Below are 14,902 nucleotides of genomic sequence, written 5' to 3' on the forward strand. Positions count from 1 at the left end.
GGGGAAGGAATCTTTCTTTGTCTTTCTTTGAAAATGTTCAGTTACCTATTGAAGGACAAGAAATTTGACCTGGTAAAGAAGCAGGCCAGGTGTGCATAGGAGAGACTTGAAGGTTGTGTACCACTTTTTTGGGGAAGGAAGAGTCCCATCAATGACTTGAGCTTTTCTGGAGGAAGAACAGGTTATAAAATAAAAGATTTCTTGAGAAGTTAGTGGAATCCTGTTGAGGGGAAATGATGCTGAATGTGAAAAGAAGCATAACCAAAAGGGTAGGGAAATAAATGTCTCTGAACTGTGGAACAGATGAAAGCGGGACATGCTGATAGCCATAAAACGAAGAGAATATAGCTAGAAGCTGTTATATAAACCAGCAAGGAGGACTTTAGATACCTAAATTTGGTGGGCTCTTCAGCGGTTAGAGAGAAGAAAGAAATGAAAGTGATGGCTTTAGGTGTATATCAGACATCTAAAGAGCAGGCATTATGAAGCAGCAAGGAGAACCAGTAATGCCAAATCTGTTTGCTATTGCATCTACAAAAGGGAGTAGGTATATAACTTGGAACAGGTCCCTTTACCTTTACTTTATAGTGTGAACATAACTTTTTTTATGCACTGGGAAGCAAAAAAAGTGTGATTGGCTTTATTGCGGCAGTCTGGAACGGAACTTACAGTATCTCCAAGGTATGCCTGTAGTTGTATGTAGAACCCAGCCCATTACGATTGCAGTCCGTCATAATAATAATAATAATAATAATAATAATAATAATAATAATAATAATAATATTTATATCCCGCCCTTCCCAGTCAAGACCGGGCTTAGGGCGGCTAACAGCAAAAATATCAACGCAAGTATAAAAGAAACAATTCAATTAAAATGCAGATTAATACAATGTTAAAATTTAATTTTAATATTAGAAATCTACAAGTAAGATAAAACCATTATAAGATAAAACCTTAGGGGAGGGTAACCCCGGGGTCAGACTGCGTCAGTCCAAAGGCCAAGCGGAACAGCTGTGTCTTGCAGGCCCTACGAAAAGATGACAAATCCCGCAGGGCCCTAGTCTCCTGAGACAGAGCGTTCCACCAGGTTGGGGCCAGTACTGACAAGGCCCTGGTCCTGGTCGAGGCCAGCCTAACTACCTTGTGACTCGGGATCTCCAGTATGTTATTATTTGTGGACCTTAATGTCCTCTGCGGGGCATACTGGGAGAGGCGGTAAGGTAAACTTTAAGATCAAGCTGTAGAGCTTACTGTTGTGATTTAAAGCACCATTATGAACCCTATTGAAGATTTATTTTGTGATAATAACCTTGATAATGTACTAGGCAAAATGAATGTCTTAAGCAAAGCTTAAGCTACTCCTTGGGACAGCTTCATTTTCAAACAGAGAGACACCTCATAACTTCACTTGCATTTGTCATGCTAAAATAAAAATAAAATAAATAAAACCCCACTGGCAGAGTCCTGAGAAGGGTCTTTGTATGCTGGCAGAACGAAAGAGGGATAAATATTTATTTATATTACATTTCTGTCCCAGCTTTCCCCCCAAAAGAACCCAGGGTGACAAACATATAAGTGGTGGAATGAATAATAATAATAAATACTTGAAACGTCTAAAAAGATGTAGAACAACCACATTACCCTCACAGCTAATCATTTCAAGATTGCTGGGAAGAGTATCTTTCAGCCATCAAATGCCAGGGTCAGCAGGAATGTTAGTGATGGAGACTGGCACACCTCACCAGGGAAGGGACTTGCACAAATAGGGGGCTGCCACTGAGAAGGCTCTGTTGTGGGTTGGCGTCACCCAGGAAGACCCAACCACTGGCACCACCAGTTAGAATATTTTGAATGTGGAGCTCATTTTTGCGGAAAATGTATTTGATAAAGCAGAAGGACTCCTGGTTTTGCAGAAGTGTCTATGTATTGTAGATCCAAGTGTTTCCTGTTTGGCCTTGGCTGCTGATGGAAGTCTATAGAGCAGGAAGTATGTGCGGCAGGAAGAAAAAACAGCAGCACATCAATTTAATAAGGCCCTAAATTCTTTTGCACACAACTTTAATAGAAGTAACATAGCTGACAATAATAGTCCTCTCAGAGGAAGATTTAATTCTATCTTTGAGATTAAAGTGAAACAAGTCTACTTTTCCATTATCTAATGCACTCAATTATATTATGGTCTGCCATGTGGGTTCAGCGGGAAGCAATCCTTGCTTAGCCTACTCTGCTCTGAACAAAATCCAGTAATTCCTCCACTGACATGAATTTCTGGACTACTATAAACATTTGGGTCCATGGTTTGGGAACACAGGATTTTAATCCTTAGCATTATCAGAAACCTTAATCACATGTTCATCTATTATATTTGAGCTAGGAGACGCACAAAGCCTACTAGTAGTACAGAATGTAATCTAGGGATTAAGGAAAGGCAAATCCTCCTGCTCATTCGACCTTGAAAATCTGATTGGATTTCCTCATTGCTCTGGCTTGGCTATCCACTATTAATTTATTATGCTATATACTGGAAACATTCCTGCAGTGAGTTTTGGGGCTACTTTGATAGCACCTGGGTTTCATGCTTCCTCAAAACAGAAGTGGAAATAAGGAGAATGGACAAGGTCACATTTGACACTTATTTTGTGGTAGCGAGAAACTGGTCAAAGTGACAGTAGGCAGCTTGCAACTTCTGGTTCCACGTGGAGCTCTTTTTAGACTTCATTGCATCATAGATGACCCTTGGGTCCCTTCCAATTCTAATATTCTATGATTCTATGCTAGTTTGCCCTCAATTAATAATAAATAGAAGTAAATATTAATATTAATATTAGATAATGATTATAAAAGTTTCCATATTTTTCCCTGTATAAGATGCCCCCATGTATAAGACAACCCCCTTTTTTAAACCCCAAATTAAGAAAATGCACTATGCACTATCCATGTATAAGACTGCCCCTTATTTTAAACTTCAAAAATTTAGGAAAAAAATATAATCTTATACACAGAAAAATATGGTAATCTTGATAGCCCTCTATGGCTGCATAGACGAATGCGGCTGTTTAGCGTAAAATGGGAATGGCAAATTTTCTGTGAATTCCCAACCCCATCGTTGCTTCATATAGCAATGGAAAGTTTTCCATTTTTAAAGGTTGACGCCGTAAAACTCTTTAGCCATAATCAATGAATGCTGATGCAATTGGACATTTGTTTATCCAGGTTATCATCCCTGGGAAATATAGGAGAGAATACATTTTACTAATTTGTAAGCAGAGCCCGAAGAGCACAGAACAAAACAACAGATGCGCAGAACAATCCAAATCAAAGTCTTGATTCACTGAAATGGTTGTGCAGCTCACATAAAAACCCAAGCTTAAACTTCTTGTTGTTTAGTCGTTTAGTCGTGTCCGACTCTTCGTGACCCCATGGACCAGAGCACACCAGGCACTCCTGTCTTGCACTGCCTCCCGCAGTTTGGTCAAACTCATGTTTGTAGCTTCAAGAACACTGTCCAACCATCTCATCTTCTGTTGTCCCCTTCTCCGTGTGCCCTCCATCTTTCCCAACATCAGGGTCTTTTCCAAAGATTCTTCTCTTCTCATGAGGTGGCCAAAGTATTGGAGCCTCAGCTTCACGATCTGTCCTTCCAGGGAGCACTCAGGGCTGATTTCCTTCAGAATGGATAGGTTTGATCTTCTTGCAGTCCATGGGACTCTCAAGAGTCTCCTCCAGCACCATAATTCAAAAGCATCAATTCTTCAGTGATCAGCCTTCTTTATGGTCCAGCTCTCACTTCCATACATCACTACTGGGAAAACCATAGCTTTAACTGTACAAACCTTTGTTGGCATGTTGATGTCTCTGCTTTTTAAGATGCTGTCTAGGTTTGTCATTGCTTTTCTCCCAAGAAGCAGGCGTCTTTTAATTTCGTGACTGCTGTCACCATCTGCAGTGATCAACGAGCCCAAGAAAGTAAAATCTCTCACTGCCTCCATTTCTTCCCCTTCTATTTGCCAGGAGGTGATGGGACCAGTGGCCATGATCTTGGTTTTTTTGATGTTGAGCTTCAGACCATATTTTGCGCTCTCCTCTTTAACCCTCATTAAAAGGTTCTTTAATTCCTCCTCGCTTTCTGCCATCAAGGTTGTGTCATCTGCATATCTGAGGTTGTTGATATTTCTTCCAGCAATCTTAATTCCGGCTTGGGATTCATCTAGTCCAGCCTTTCGCATGATGAATTCTGCATATAAGTTAAATAAGCAGGGAGACAATATACAACCTTGTCGTACTCCTTTCCCAATTTGGAACCAATCAGTTGTTCCATATCCAGTTCTAACTGTAGCTTCTTGTCCCACATAGAGATTTCTCAGGAGACAGATGAGGTGATCAGGCACTCCCATTTCTTTAAGAACTTGCTATAGTTTGCTGTGGTCGACACAGTCAAAGGCTTTTGCATAGTCAATGAAGCAGAAGTAGATGTTTTTCTGGCTTAAACTACTTGCTTCATATGAAGCTTGCATGTGGAACCCAAACTTAAACTAAGCATATTCATTTTTGTTCCACTCTAGCAAAATATAAAGAGTTGTGCATCATATCCTTTCTCAAGCTGATAGAAATGGGGATGTTTGCATAAGTTGTGTTGCGTTTTAAGTGTTTTGAGATACTTCGGGGAGTTGCCATAGTGCCTAAGCCTTGGGCAGGAGCGTTGCCTTGTGTGGCATTGTAGTCAAAACAAGTGCAGGCTATTCTGAAGGCATATGTGCCATTTGATTTGGACCAAGTCTACCTAGGCTAGCCTTCCCCACCCTAATGCCTTCCAGATATTTTGGCTCCTATTGACCATGCCGGCTGTGGCTGACCAGAACGGTAGCCCAACATGTCTGGAAAGGGCATTGGGTTGGGAAAAACTGACCTAGGCTAAGCCAATCATAATTTAGGCTGTGTACACATCACACCTTGGAAGCACATCCTTTCCCTCAAAGAATTCTGGGCCCTGTAGGTTACCCTCCTTCACAGAGTTACAGTGTTCAAAACTCCCATGGTTTGTTCTAGGCGCATTTTGCGGCAGGGAATTTCATTAGCCAGAGTAGTTTGTACTGCGCCTAAGATTTCAGATTAAAACTGCAAAGTGGAAGGAAAGGATGACCTTTTTCTGCTTTGCCACTTCCAGCTACTCTCTGAAGACTAAAGAAGAGACCAGGGGTCAGCAAACTTTTTAAGCAGGGGGCCGGTCCCCTGTCCCTCAGACCTTGTGGGGGGCAGGACTATATTTTGGAAAAACAAAACAAAAAACGAATTCCTATGCCCCACAAATAATCCAGAGATGCATTTTAAATAAAAGCACATATTCTACTCATGTAGAAACATGCTGATTCCCAGACCGTCCGCGGGCCGGATTTAGAAGGTGGTTGGGCCGGATCCAGCCCCTGGGCCTTAGTTTGCCTACCCATGGAAGAGACCCTCTTAAGAGTATGAGGTGGGTGAGCAGGGGAAGGACTAGACCATGTGAAAAATGAACATAATATTTTAGCTGCAGATCATTCATTTTCAGCTTTGCATTCTTGTTATCAATAAAGTGTGCCTAGGCATAGCTTTGTTGTGCCCATAACCTAGATTTAAGGTACCATTTCACTCCTAGCTTTCGTATCTCAGTTTCTAACACTGCAGAGTTAAAATCACTTTTACTGCAGTACCCAGAATTCTTTGAAGGGGGGAATGTGCTTTGAATGTGCTTTAAAGGAATGGTTTGTATGCAGCCTTAGTCTAACCTGGCTCTTACACTAATGAACAGGTTCCATAGCAGCTGTTCATAGCAGCTCCCAGTATTGTTTGTTCCTTATAGTATTTTTTTTTTTACTGCAGTTTAACACTGTTCTCTCTTTAGTATCTGTAGGGCTGTCTCAACTTTAGGATTGCTCTTCTTCCAAGGAAATGCCAGCTCCCCCAGTTTTCCATCATGTTCTTGATTTGTAAACATTTTTTCTGCTGCTTTTTTTGGGGGGGGGGGAATGCTGATCCAATATGATTTAAAAAAAAAAAAAAGTTTAACTGCATACTTGCAGTTTCGTCCTTAACATATTTAGGAACTGGTTTCGGGTTAAGAATTCTTTGTGCCGGGAAGGGGGGGGGTAGCTTCATAATGAAGCAAAACAGCAGATGTTTGCACTTTTGCTTATTGCATGGCCTGTGTGTGTGTGTGTGTGTGTGTGTGTGTGTGTGTGTTTGTTTGTTTTCGGTCCTGTTTCCAAAATAATGTTTTCTGGCAAAAGCAGTTACACTGGCAGTTGCAGAGGTTGGCAGTCCTAACTTCATTTTAGGAGGGCAGCCCTTGCCTGCAAGTTTGACAGTGGGGTTCCAAACCGAAGTTAAATTCCTAACTAAAATAAAATCGCCCATAAAAGCTTTGTGGCCATTTACTCTGCCTCTTCTGTTTCGAGGGGGAAATGCTGAATATGTGTGCTGCTCTCAGCTGTGTACTTCATTGCCCCGAGGCAGGTTAGCAGTGTCTAACCCCCAGTTTGCAATATGGGGACAATAACACCCATCTGTTTTACAGAGCAGTTTCAGGGATTACTGCATGTGTCACACTTTGATCACGACTATGTGCCTTATAAATGCTAAGTACTGTCACCGGGAATGTGCCTCCATAGGTACAGAATGGGTTTATTTTAAGGCGGCCCTCTTCACATGGGATATTTTACCAACGCCTCAACAGAGGCCTTTTTGAGTTTAATGAAGAGTTTGGGAGAAAGCGGAACAAATGATGGCTAAATATACTTCTCCGTGATAATGAATATTCATTGTATCGGCATCATTAATGAGGTACTTAGGAATACTGTGTTCAGGTTTAGCCCTTCTTAAATGGCGAAAAAAACTATTTGAGAATAATTGAAGAGTTGTGTAGGATTAATTTCTTCCTTTCTCAAATCCGCCCGCTTCTAATTTGGAACTGCAAAGTTCTGAACGTGCTGACAACGTTCCTTGCCTCTTTCAGGGTGTATGAAGTCCTAAATGTCTTTAGGGAGCAGCTGATTAAGGCCCAGGAATAGAACACTTTCCTCTTAGGAGGAGGAAGAGCGCATGGAAGGAAGTAGTTTTACACAGCGTGCGTTAAACCTAAAAGAGGAACTGTCCCAGAATTTCTTTGTTGGGCTTAATCCAAAGGTTCCCTTCCCATGACAGAAGGCTACTTTCAGATCCGGCCCAGCACTTTGCAAGAAGTAACCACCACATTTATAACCTAAGTGGACAACCCCTTCCAAGAGTCCAGTGAGATCCTGACATTTTTTAGGAGCCATGGGATGTTGAGGGTCATTTGGAAAAGAACAGATATTGGGGGTGGGGAGCTGGAGATTGGAAGGCCCTTTGCATCAGGTGGCGCTGTGGGTTAAACCACAGAGCCTAGGGCTTGCTGATCAGAAGGTCGGCGGTTCGAATCCCTGCAACAGGGTGAGCTCTCATTGCTCGGTCCCAGCTCCTGCCAACCTAGCAGTTCTAAAGCATGTCAAAGTGCAAGTAGATAAATAGGAACCGCTACAGCGGGAAGGTAAACGGCGTTTCCGTGCACTGCTCTGGTTCACCAGAAACGGCTTTGTCATGCTGGCCACATGACCTGGAAGCTGTACGCCGGCTCCCTTGGCCAATAATGCGAGATGAGCCCCACAACCCCAGAGTCGGTCACAACTGGACCTAATGGTCAGGGGTCCCTTTACCTTTACATTACAGCATATAGTATTCTTGAACAGGAACAATGCATTGCAACGCTTCATTGTAGGTTCCACTTGGTAGCTGCTAGATTAGATGACTTCTTAAAAAGGAAAGGTAGAGGATTCATCTCCCTGACTGATAAATTGTATGAGTTTGAGCAGCAGTGAAGAAACCAACCAGATAAAGGCATATTTCTGCCTCCTTTTTCCATATAACCTCAAATCTTTGGCCCATGGTGATTTCCAAGTGTATCTGGAACCATGAAGACAGACAGCCATAAATTGCAGTGAAATCTGGGATTCAACAGCTGTGTTTTGCTCTCCATTGCTTAAATCAGGGCAATGTACGTATGCGGAAGGAGCATAACATGAAGTGCTAGGGTGCATCCATGCAGATTACATCCACGGCACCCCCTGTTAAAGCGACCAAGTATTAATTGATTTCTGAAGGTGCTGCTGTCAGCCACAGAACAGAGTACCTGACTAGATGGACAAATAGACCAGATTCCTGTGTTGCGTACTGTGAGATTTTTCAAAATTGCCCTGAAGAAAAAACTTCTATGTGAATCAGAAGATAAGTTCAAAGCAGTTAGGGGAAATTAACGCTAAAAACAAATTTTGTTCTCTCTGTTGCAGAAATTGAAAAATTCCAAAAAGGGGAAGAAGGCAAAGAAGAAGACAAGTACATTGATGTAGTGATTAACAAAAATATGAAATTGGGGCAGAAAGTATTAATTCCAGTAAAACAGTTTCCCAAGGTAAGTTCAGTGTCATTACCACCACCTGTTTTGCTTTGGATGTTACGGGCAGTTTGCTTTAAAAATATATATATTAAATTTTAAATATAATTTTAAAAAAAATGATTTAAAGCAGCAGCATCCAAGTGGACCCAGAAGAAGAAGAAAAATCCACCGTAGGGCATTTTCTTTATTTGGCCAAAAACTTGTGCAAACGTTCAACTTTTGCAGAACTGTTGTGTGGGGTGTGTGTGTGTGTGTGTGAAAGAAAAAAAAACCGAGCAAAGAAAGAGAAAACATGCTTTGCTGATAGTGAAACCACCTCTGTCTGCATCTTGTTTAATAAGATGGTGTGAGAAAGGAAGCTGTATTAGGTGCAGTTCAAGTGTCAGGTTGCACTGTGAGGCCTCTTGGGATTCACGAAACTACAATGGATGCAGCTGGATTTTGCAAATGCAAAAGCTGGCCATTAGGCAGGTCTGATCTGGTCCAAAACACACAGGTTCATTTCCAGGCCCCTCAGAACTGTGGGAGAAATCCTCAAGTTCTGTAGACACGAGGAAAAGGCGAACCTGATTTTGCTTGCATAAAAACTTGCAACATAAGATCCAACTCACTACATTATTATGGAAGTTCTGTAATCTAAACCCAAGAGTGGGGAACCTCCTTATGTTGAGGCCCACCCCTCTTTCTCTCTCCTGCTCCCTACTGGGAAGGGGCAGGTCTGAACTGATTGCTTGCAAAGAGCTCTTTCACCTCCACCCACTTCCTTTTTGGCTTTTGATGCCACCCCCCAAACAACAACAACAACAACAACAACAACAACAACAACAACAACAACAACAACAACAACAACAACAACAACAACAACATTTCTCTACTCTTAATGACATTAGGCAAAGGGCTGGATGGAATCACTTTGGTAGAGTAAGGCCACATGTATTCTTTTGCTACTACCTAATTAAAAATATTGTTATTATTATTACTGTTTAAATTTCTATACCACCCTTTATCCAAGGATCACAGGGCAGTTTACAATAAAAATAAAATTAATGTGAAATTATAACATGTACATCTTGATACAACAAAATGAGGCTATTTTATCTTGTACAACCTGATAGGTCCCTTTTTTTTTACAGGGCTATTTAGTTGTATCGAGCTGTTTAAAGTGTACTGATTCCTTTGTAACAAATAAATTTTTGCGTGAATATTTTTTAAAAACAACAACAACAACAACAAACCAGCCTTTTGGACCCTTTTTGCGGACAGTGACTCTGCTTCAGAAATTAGTTTTGTTGAAGCTCCAGTGCCAGGCTGTTTGCAAGCTTGCTTCTGCTGATGAGTGAACACTGCAGATGAATTATGCAGTTGGAATTATTATGAGGGCAGTCCAATAGCAAGGTCAGCAAGGACCAGCAGGGTAGGATCCAGCAGACCCAAGAGTTGTTAGACCAGAGAGTGGTTTGTACCTAAACCGGCCTTAGAAATTCTATTTCCCCATCATTAAATGAAACTCATTCATCCTATTTGTAGCCTACGTTTCCTCCCAGGAGCTCTAGGTGGCATACATAATTCTACTCCCCATTTTATCCTCATAAGAACCTTGTGAGGTAGGCTAGGTTGAGAGTGAGTGGCTGGCCCAAGGTCACCCAGTGAGCTTCATGCTTGAATGGGTCTCCCAAGTTCTCGTCCAACACTCTAACCAATGCACCACACTGGTTCTTCTGCATGGCAGTAGAGTTTCCTGATTTGGATGTTCTTGCCTGGTGATTGAGTATATGAGTTGAAGGCCTGTCCCTTGACTCTTCTTGGTTCAGGGAATGGATCTCTCAAGAGAATCTCTCCTAATGATGAAGCAACCTCCCCATTTGCTGTAGAATTATTCAGGAGCAATTCTCCTGCTAACTAAGGGGCTCCCTCAATTTCCTTAAGTGATTCATGTCATTCCTTGTGTCTTGCATTTTTAGTCTCTCTTGAGGATGGTGGAATAAATGGATGGTTTTCACAGTAGAGGAAAGCAAAGAATTGGGGTGTCCCAAGGATCTGTAACACATTTTTATAATAGCAATATGGGACACACATTAAATATTGAGACCGGAGACTATTTACTTATTCATTAACGAACTGAAGTCAGTACTAAGTAGCAAGGCAGCCCAGTAACTGAAACATCTATGCTGAAAAGCTTTATCCTTTTTATCCTGGTTTTAACTGTTTGGGTTTTCTGCAAAGTAACCTAGCATTTACAGTTTGGTGAGGGCCCATAGAATATTCTCTGCTGGGGATACTTAGCCAACATTACAGAACTACAGTTCCCAGAGTTCACATTAAACTAGTTTTAAGTCTTTGGCAGCCTTCTCCAACCTGGTTCTTCCAGATGTTTTGGGCTCCACTTCCTTCAGCCCCAAGCTAGCATTACCAAATGATAAGAGAGTATGGGAGTTGGAAGTTCAAAACATTTGCAGGACATCAGGTGGGTAAGCTTGGTCTATGGTGCAGATACACCCTAAGAGTTGTTAGCTCTTTAGACATGTTGTAATTGAGCCACTCCGGAAGCTTATTTCAGGTTTCCTTTGTGCCAGTTAGGGATGTGGGTGGCGCTGTGGTCTAAAACCACAGAGCCTAGGGCTTGCCGATCAGAAGGTCGGCGGTTCGAATCCCCGCGATGGGGTGAGCTCCCATTGCTCGGTCCCAGCTCCTGACAACCTAGCAGTTCGAAAGCACGTTAAAGTGCAAGTGGAGAAATAGGTACCGCTCCAGCGGGAAGGTAAATGGTGTTTCCGTGCACTGCTCTGGTTCGCCAGAAGCGACTTAGTCATGCTGGCCACATGACCCGGAAGCTGTACGCCGGCTCCCTCGGCCAGTAAAGTGAGATGAGCACCACAACCCCAGAGTCATCCGCGACTGGACCTAACGGTCAGGGGTCCCTTTACCTTTGCCTTGTGCCAGTTATTTCTTAGGAATATTGCTGACACCTGAAGAGATGAGTACACAAGAGGACTGTTGTTCTTTTTTTTTAGTGTTATGTGTACTATGGCTCTACATCATTCTTTGAAGAAGAGTTCCAGCTTCTGTAGCATCTGATGCATCCCAGTAATAAGAATCAAGTGAACAACATGAACAGGATATCTCTATTGATATCAAAGGGAATGCAAGTTCAACAACGGCAATTAATTATGCATTGAAATCTATATTTTAGATTGTAAACACTATTCACAGGGCTGTGGTTATGTGGGAAGACTGCAAAGAGCAGCATCGTTATTGCTGCGTATCCTCAAAAATGAAAAAGAAAAAAATCTTGGCTTTCCAAATTGCTTGCATCAGTAACAGAGCTGAAGTTTAATATTTCCTAATTGATATTTTGGGTCTGTATGAATGTTCTGCCTTCAGATTTATATCTTAAAGTAGCTACTTGACATTGTGATATAGATTTCTTGCATGGTTTACTGTAAATGAATAATTCCTCATTTAGGAATGCATTGAAGATTTATTTATATTGCTTTCCCTTAATAGCATACCTGGCTGTGTATTTCAGACGGCTCTATTACTGCAAAAGAAGCCTTGTAATCATTAAATCATGACAGGGTTTGAAATATATTGACCACTGTTCCATTAAACTAAAAAGCAGATCTTTATGTAAGTTAACTATGGAGCACCATTTTAAGCTATGATTGTTTTCTAATAAAATGAGGGAATTGTCGACAAGGCAATATTGATGTCTGGAGGGTTCTCTCTCCCCCCCCCTTCAGTGCTTTTACTAATTGTTTGAGGCTACATCTACTAAAAATAAAAACCAACAACAGCTGCCCTCACCAAATTGTCATTACTTCCTTCAAAGAATCCTGGACATGAAGCTTGCTAATCTTGAAGTTTTGTTGGCTCCCCTGTAATTCCATGGAGAGGTCATGATAGTTAAGAGCCTGTGCAAATCCTGCTTTAGCTATTAACTAGAATTCTGTGATAAGGAGTAGACTGTGGGATTGGGCCATTCCCTCCCCTAACTGCTCCTTGCTCACTTAGTGGGCGTGTTCCCACACCATGGTAGGCCGTGGTTAATGGTCCATCATGATCATTCAGATCGTTCCCTCATCACACCCCCTGAAGGACCAGGTGCACAGCCTGGGAGTCATTTTGGATTCACAGCTTTCCATGGAGGTGCAGGTCAATTCTGTGTCCAGGGCAACTGTCTACCAGCTCCATCTGGTATGCAGGCTGAGAACCTACCTGCCTGCAGACTGTTTTGCCAGAGTGGTGCATACTCTAGTTATCTCCTGCTTGGACTACTGCAATGTGTGGGGCTACCCTTGAAGGTGACTCAGAAACTACAACTAATCCAGAATGCAGCAGCTAGACTGATGACTGGGTCTGGTCACTGGGACCATATAACACCAATTCTAAAAGATCTTCACTGGCTCCCAGTACGTTTCTGAGCACAATTCAAAGTGTTGCTGCTGACCTTTAAAGCCCTAAACGGCGTTGGTCCAGTATACCTGAAGGAACATCTCCACCCCAAACGCTCATCCTGGACACTGAGGTCCTCCTCCAAGGGTCTTCTGCTGGTTCTTTCACTGCAAGAAGCAAAGTTACAGGGAACCAGGCAGAAGGTCTTCTCAGTAGTGGCGCCCACCCCGTGGAACACCCTCCCATCAGATGTCAAGGAGATAAAAGAACTACACAACTTTTAGAAGACATCTGAAGGCGGCCCTGTATCAGGGAGTTTTTAATGCTTCATGTTTTACTATGTTTTTATATATGTGGTAAGCTGCCTAGAGTGACTGGGGAAACCCAGCCAAATTGGTGGGGTATAATAATAATAATTATTTATTAGCTCCTTATGAGAAGCGAACAGGAGCAAGCAAACCACAATCCTTGGCTTGAAGTTGGATTCAAACCAGGGATCATGGTTTGTTTTGCTCCAAAAACACTTGAAGTCAAGGCTAGGTCTTGGCTAAACAAAGGATCTTGTTTGTTCCTGCTTGCTAGCAGGGAAGAGGAATGCGAGAGTGATGCAGGACCAATCTGCGGCCCTAATGCCTTCTCCCCTTTACCCTGTGCCAGTAGGGTATCTGGTGTCAATATCAAAACTTTGTTTAAAAAAAGAAGCTAGCATTGAGTGACCCTGTAGTTTCATTGGCCAAAGATTAAAGTTGGACACATGCAGTACTGATGAAACAGGAAGAGGGGGAACTTGTGAGTGAGCAGGAAGGAAATAGGGGAAGGAGCCCACGATCCTGCAACCTATCCATGATCACTTAATGGCTATGCTAGAATTACAGCTGCATCAGCCTCGCATGAGCTTAAAACTACTTTAGGTTTATATTATAAAAGTGGCTGAAAAGTAAGTTCCGCGGGTCATTTTTGACACAGTAAAAGTCTTGACTTCTTTGCTATCCTGGTGAGCCTTTCTTACAGCTTGTTCCTGCATGGTGACAATCGAATCCCCATTTCATGAAATCTCAAAAGAGGGATTCTTATGCAGCCTGGATAGCTCAGTTGGATGTGCTTCTTTACATAACAGTGGGTGCTAGTTCAATGTGTTGATGGATAATACCCAGTCTGAGGTCCCCAAGAAGCTTGGACACAAGGTGACTTCCTATCGATCTTCCATAATGTTTGCTGATTAGAAGAGCTTAGTAAGAACATAAAGGTCCTTCTGGATTCAACTGAAGAGCCACAAAGTATAGTGTTCCATTTCCTGAATCAGGCATTGCCCCTCTGAATCTGGGTGTTCATTAAGCTGTCTCAACTAATGGCCATCAAATATCCCCCTCTTGTCACCTATGAATTTTCTTCCGTTCTTCTTGAAACATGGCATTATCCTGTGGAAGGGTCAACAATCCATAGGGTGAATAAATACTTTCCTTTTGTCTGTTCTGAAGAGACATCTGATCAACTTAATTCTAATTTCAAGTACAGTGGTATCTCTACTTACGAATTTAATGCGTTCCGAACACACATTTGTAAATCGAAAAAATTTGTAAGCCGAATCCCATAGGAATGCATTGGGAGAAAAAAAAATCGTAAGTAGAAGCAACCCTATCTAAAAATTCGTAAGTAGAAAAAATCCTATCTAAACCGCATCCAAGATGGCGGACGGAGCTCCATTCGTAAGTAGAAACATTCGTAAGTAGAGTTATTCGTAAGTAGAGGTACCACTGTACTATATAAGAAGGGGATTCCCTCGCATCAACTCTCTTCAAGCAATTGTTATATTTATACCTTAATTATGCCACCCCAACAGTCATATCTTCTTCTAACCTAAAAAGCTTCAAACGCTTTATCCTTTATAGGGAAGGTTCTCTAGCCCTTTGTTTTTGTTGCTATTTTCTATATATCTTCTGGTGCTGTCATCCTCCCTTGGATATTTATTCATTTAAAAGATTTCTTACCCAACCTTCACTGTGAGGTCCCAAAGCGGGTGACAGCAATAGAATAGACAATTATGAAAACCAGCTAAAACGATTGCAA

General features: G+C 41.9%; 1 protein-coding gene across 2 annotated transcripts in view; it reads left to right on the plus strand.

The window, feature by feature from the left end:
• Nucleotides 1–14,902, plus strand: part of KHDRBS3 (KH RNA binding domain containing, signal transduction associated 3) — a 113,318-nt gene that overhangs the window by 36,190 nt on the left and 62,226 nt on the right. For both annotated transcript variants that reach the window (XR_004693199.3, XM_035125026.3), the window contains exon 2: nucleotides 8,337–8,458. Coding sequence is in view for 1 of the 2 variants with exons in the window: in XM_035125026.3 (XP_034980917.1) it covers nucleotides 8,337–8,458 (122 nt within the window). In the remaining variant the exon portion in view is untranslated. The remainder of the gene's footprint in view (nucleotides 1–8,336; nucleotides 8,459–14,902) is intronic.

The sequence above is a fragment of the Zootoca vivipara genome, chromosome 8 (genome assembly GCF_965207765.1).
Source record: "Zootoca vivipara chromosome 8, rZooViv2.hap1.1, whole genome shotgun sequence".
Classification (NCBI taxonomy): Eukaryota; Metazoa; Chordata; class Lepidosauria; order Squamata; family Lacertidae; genus Zootoca; species Zootoca vivipara.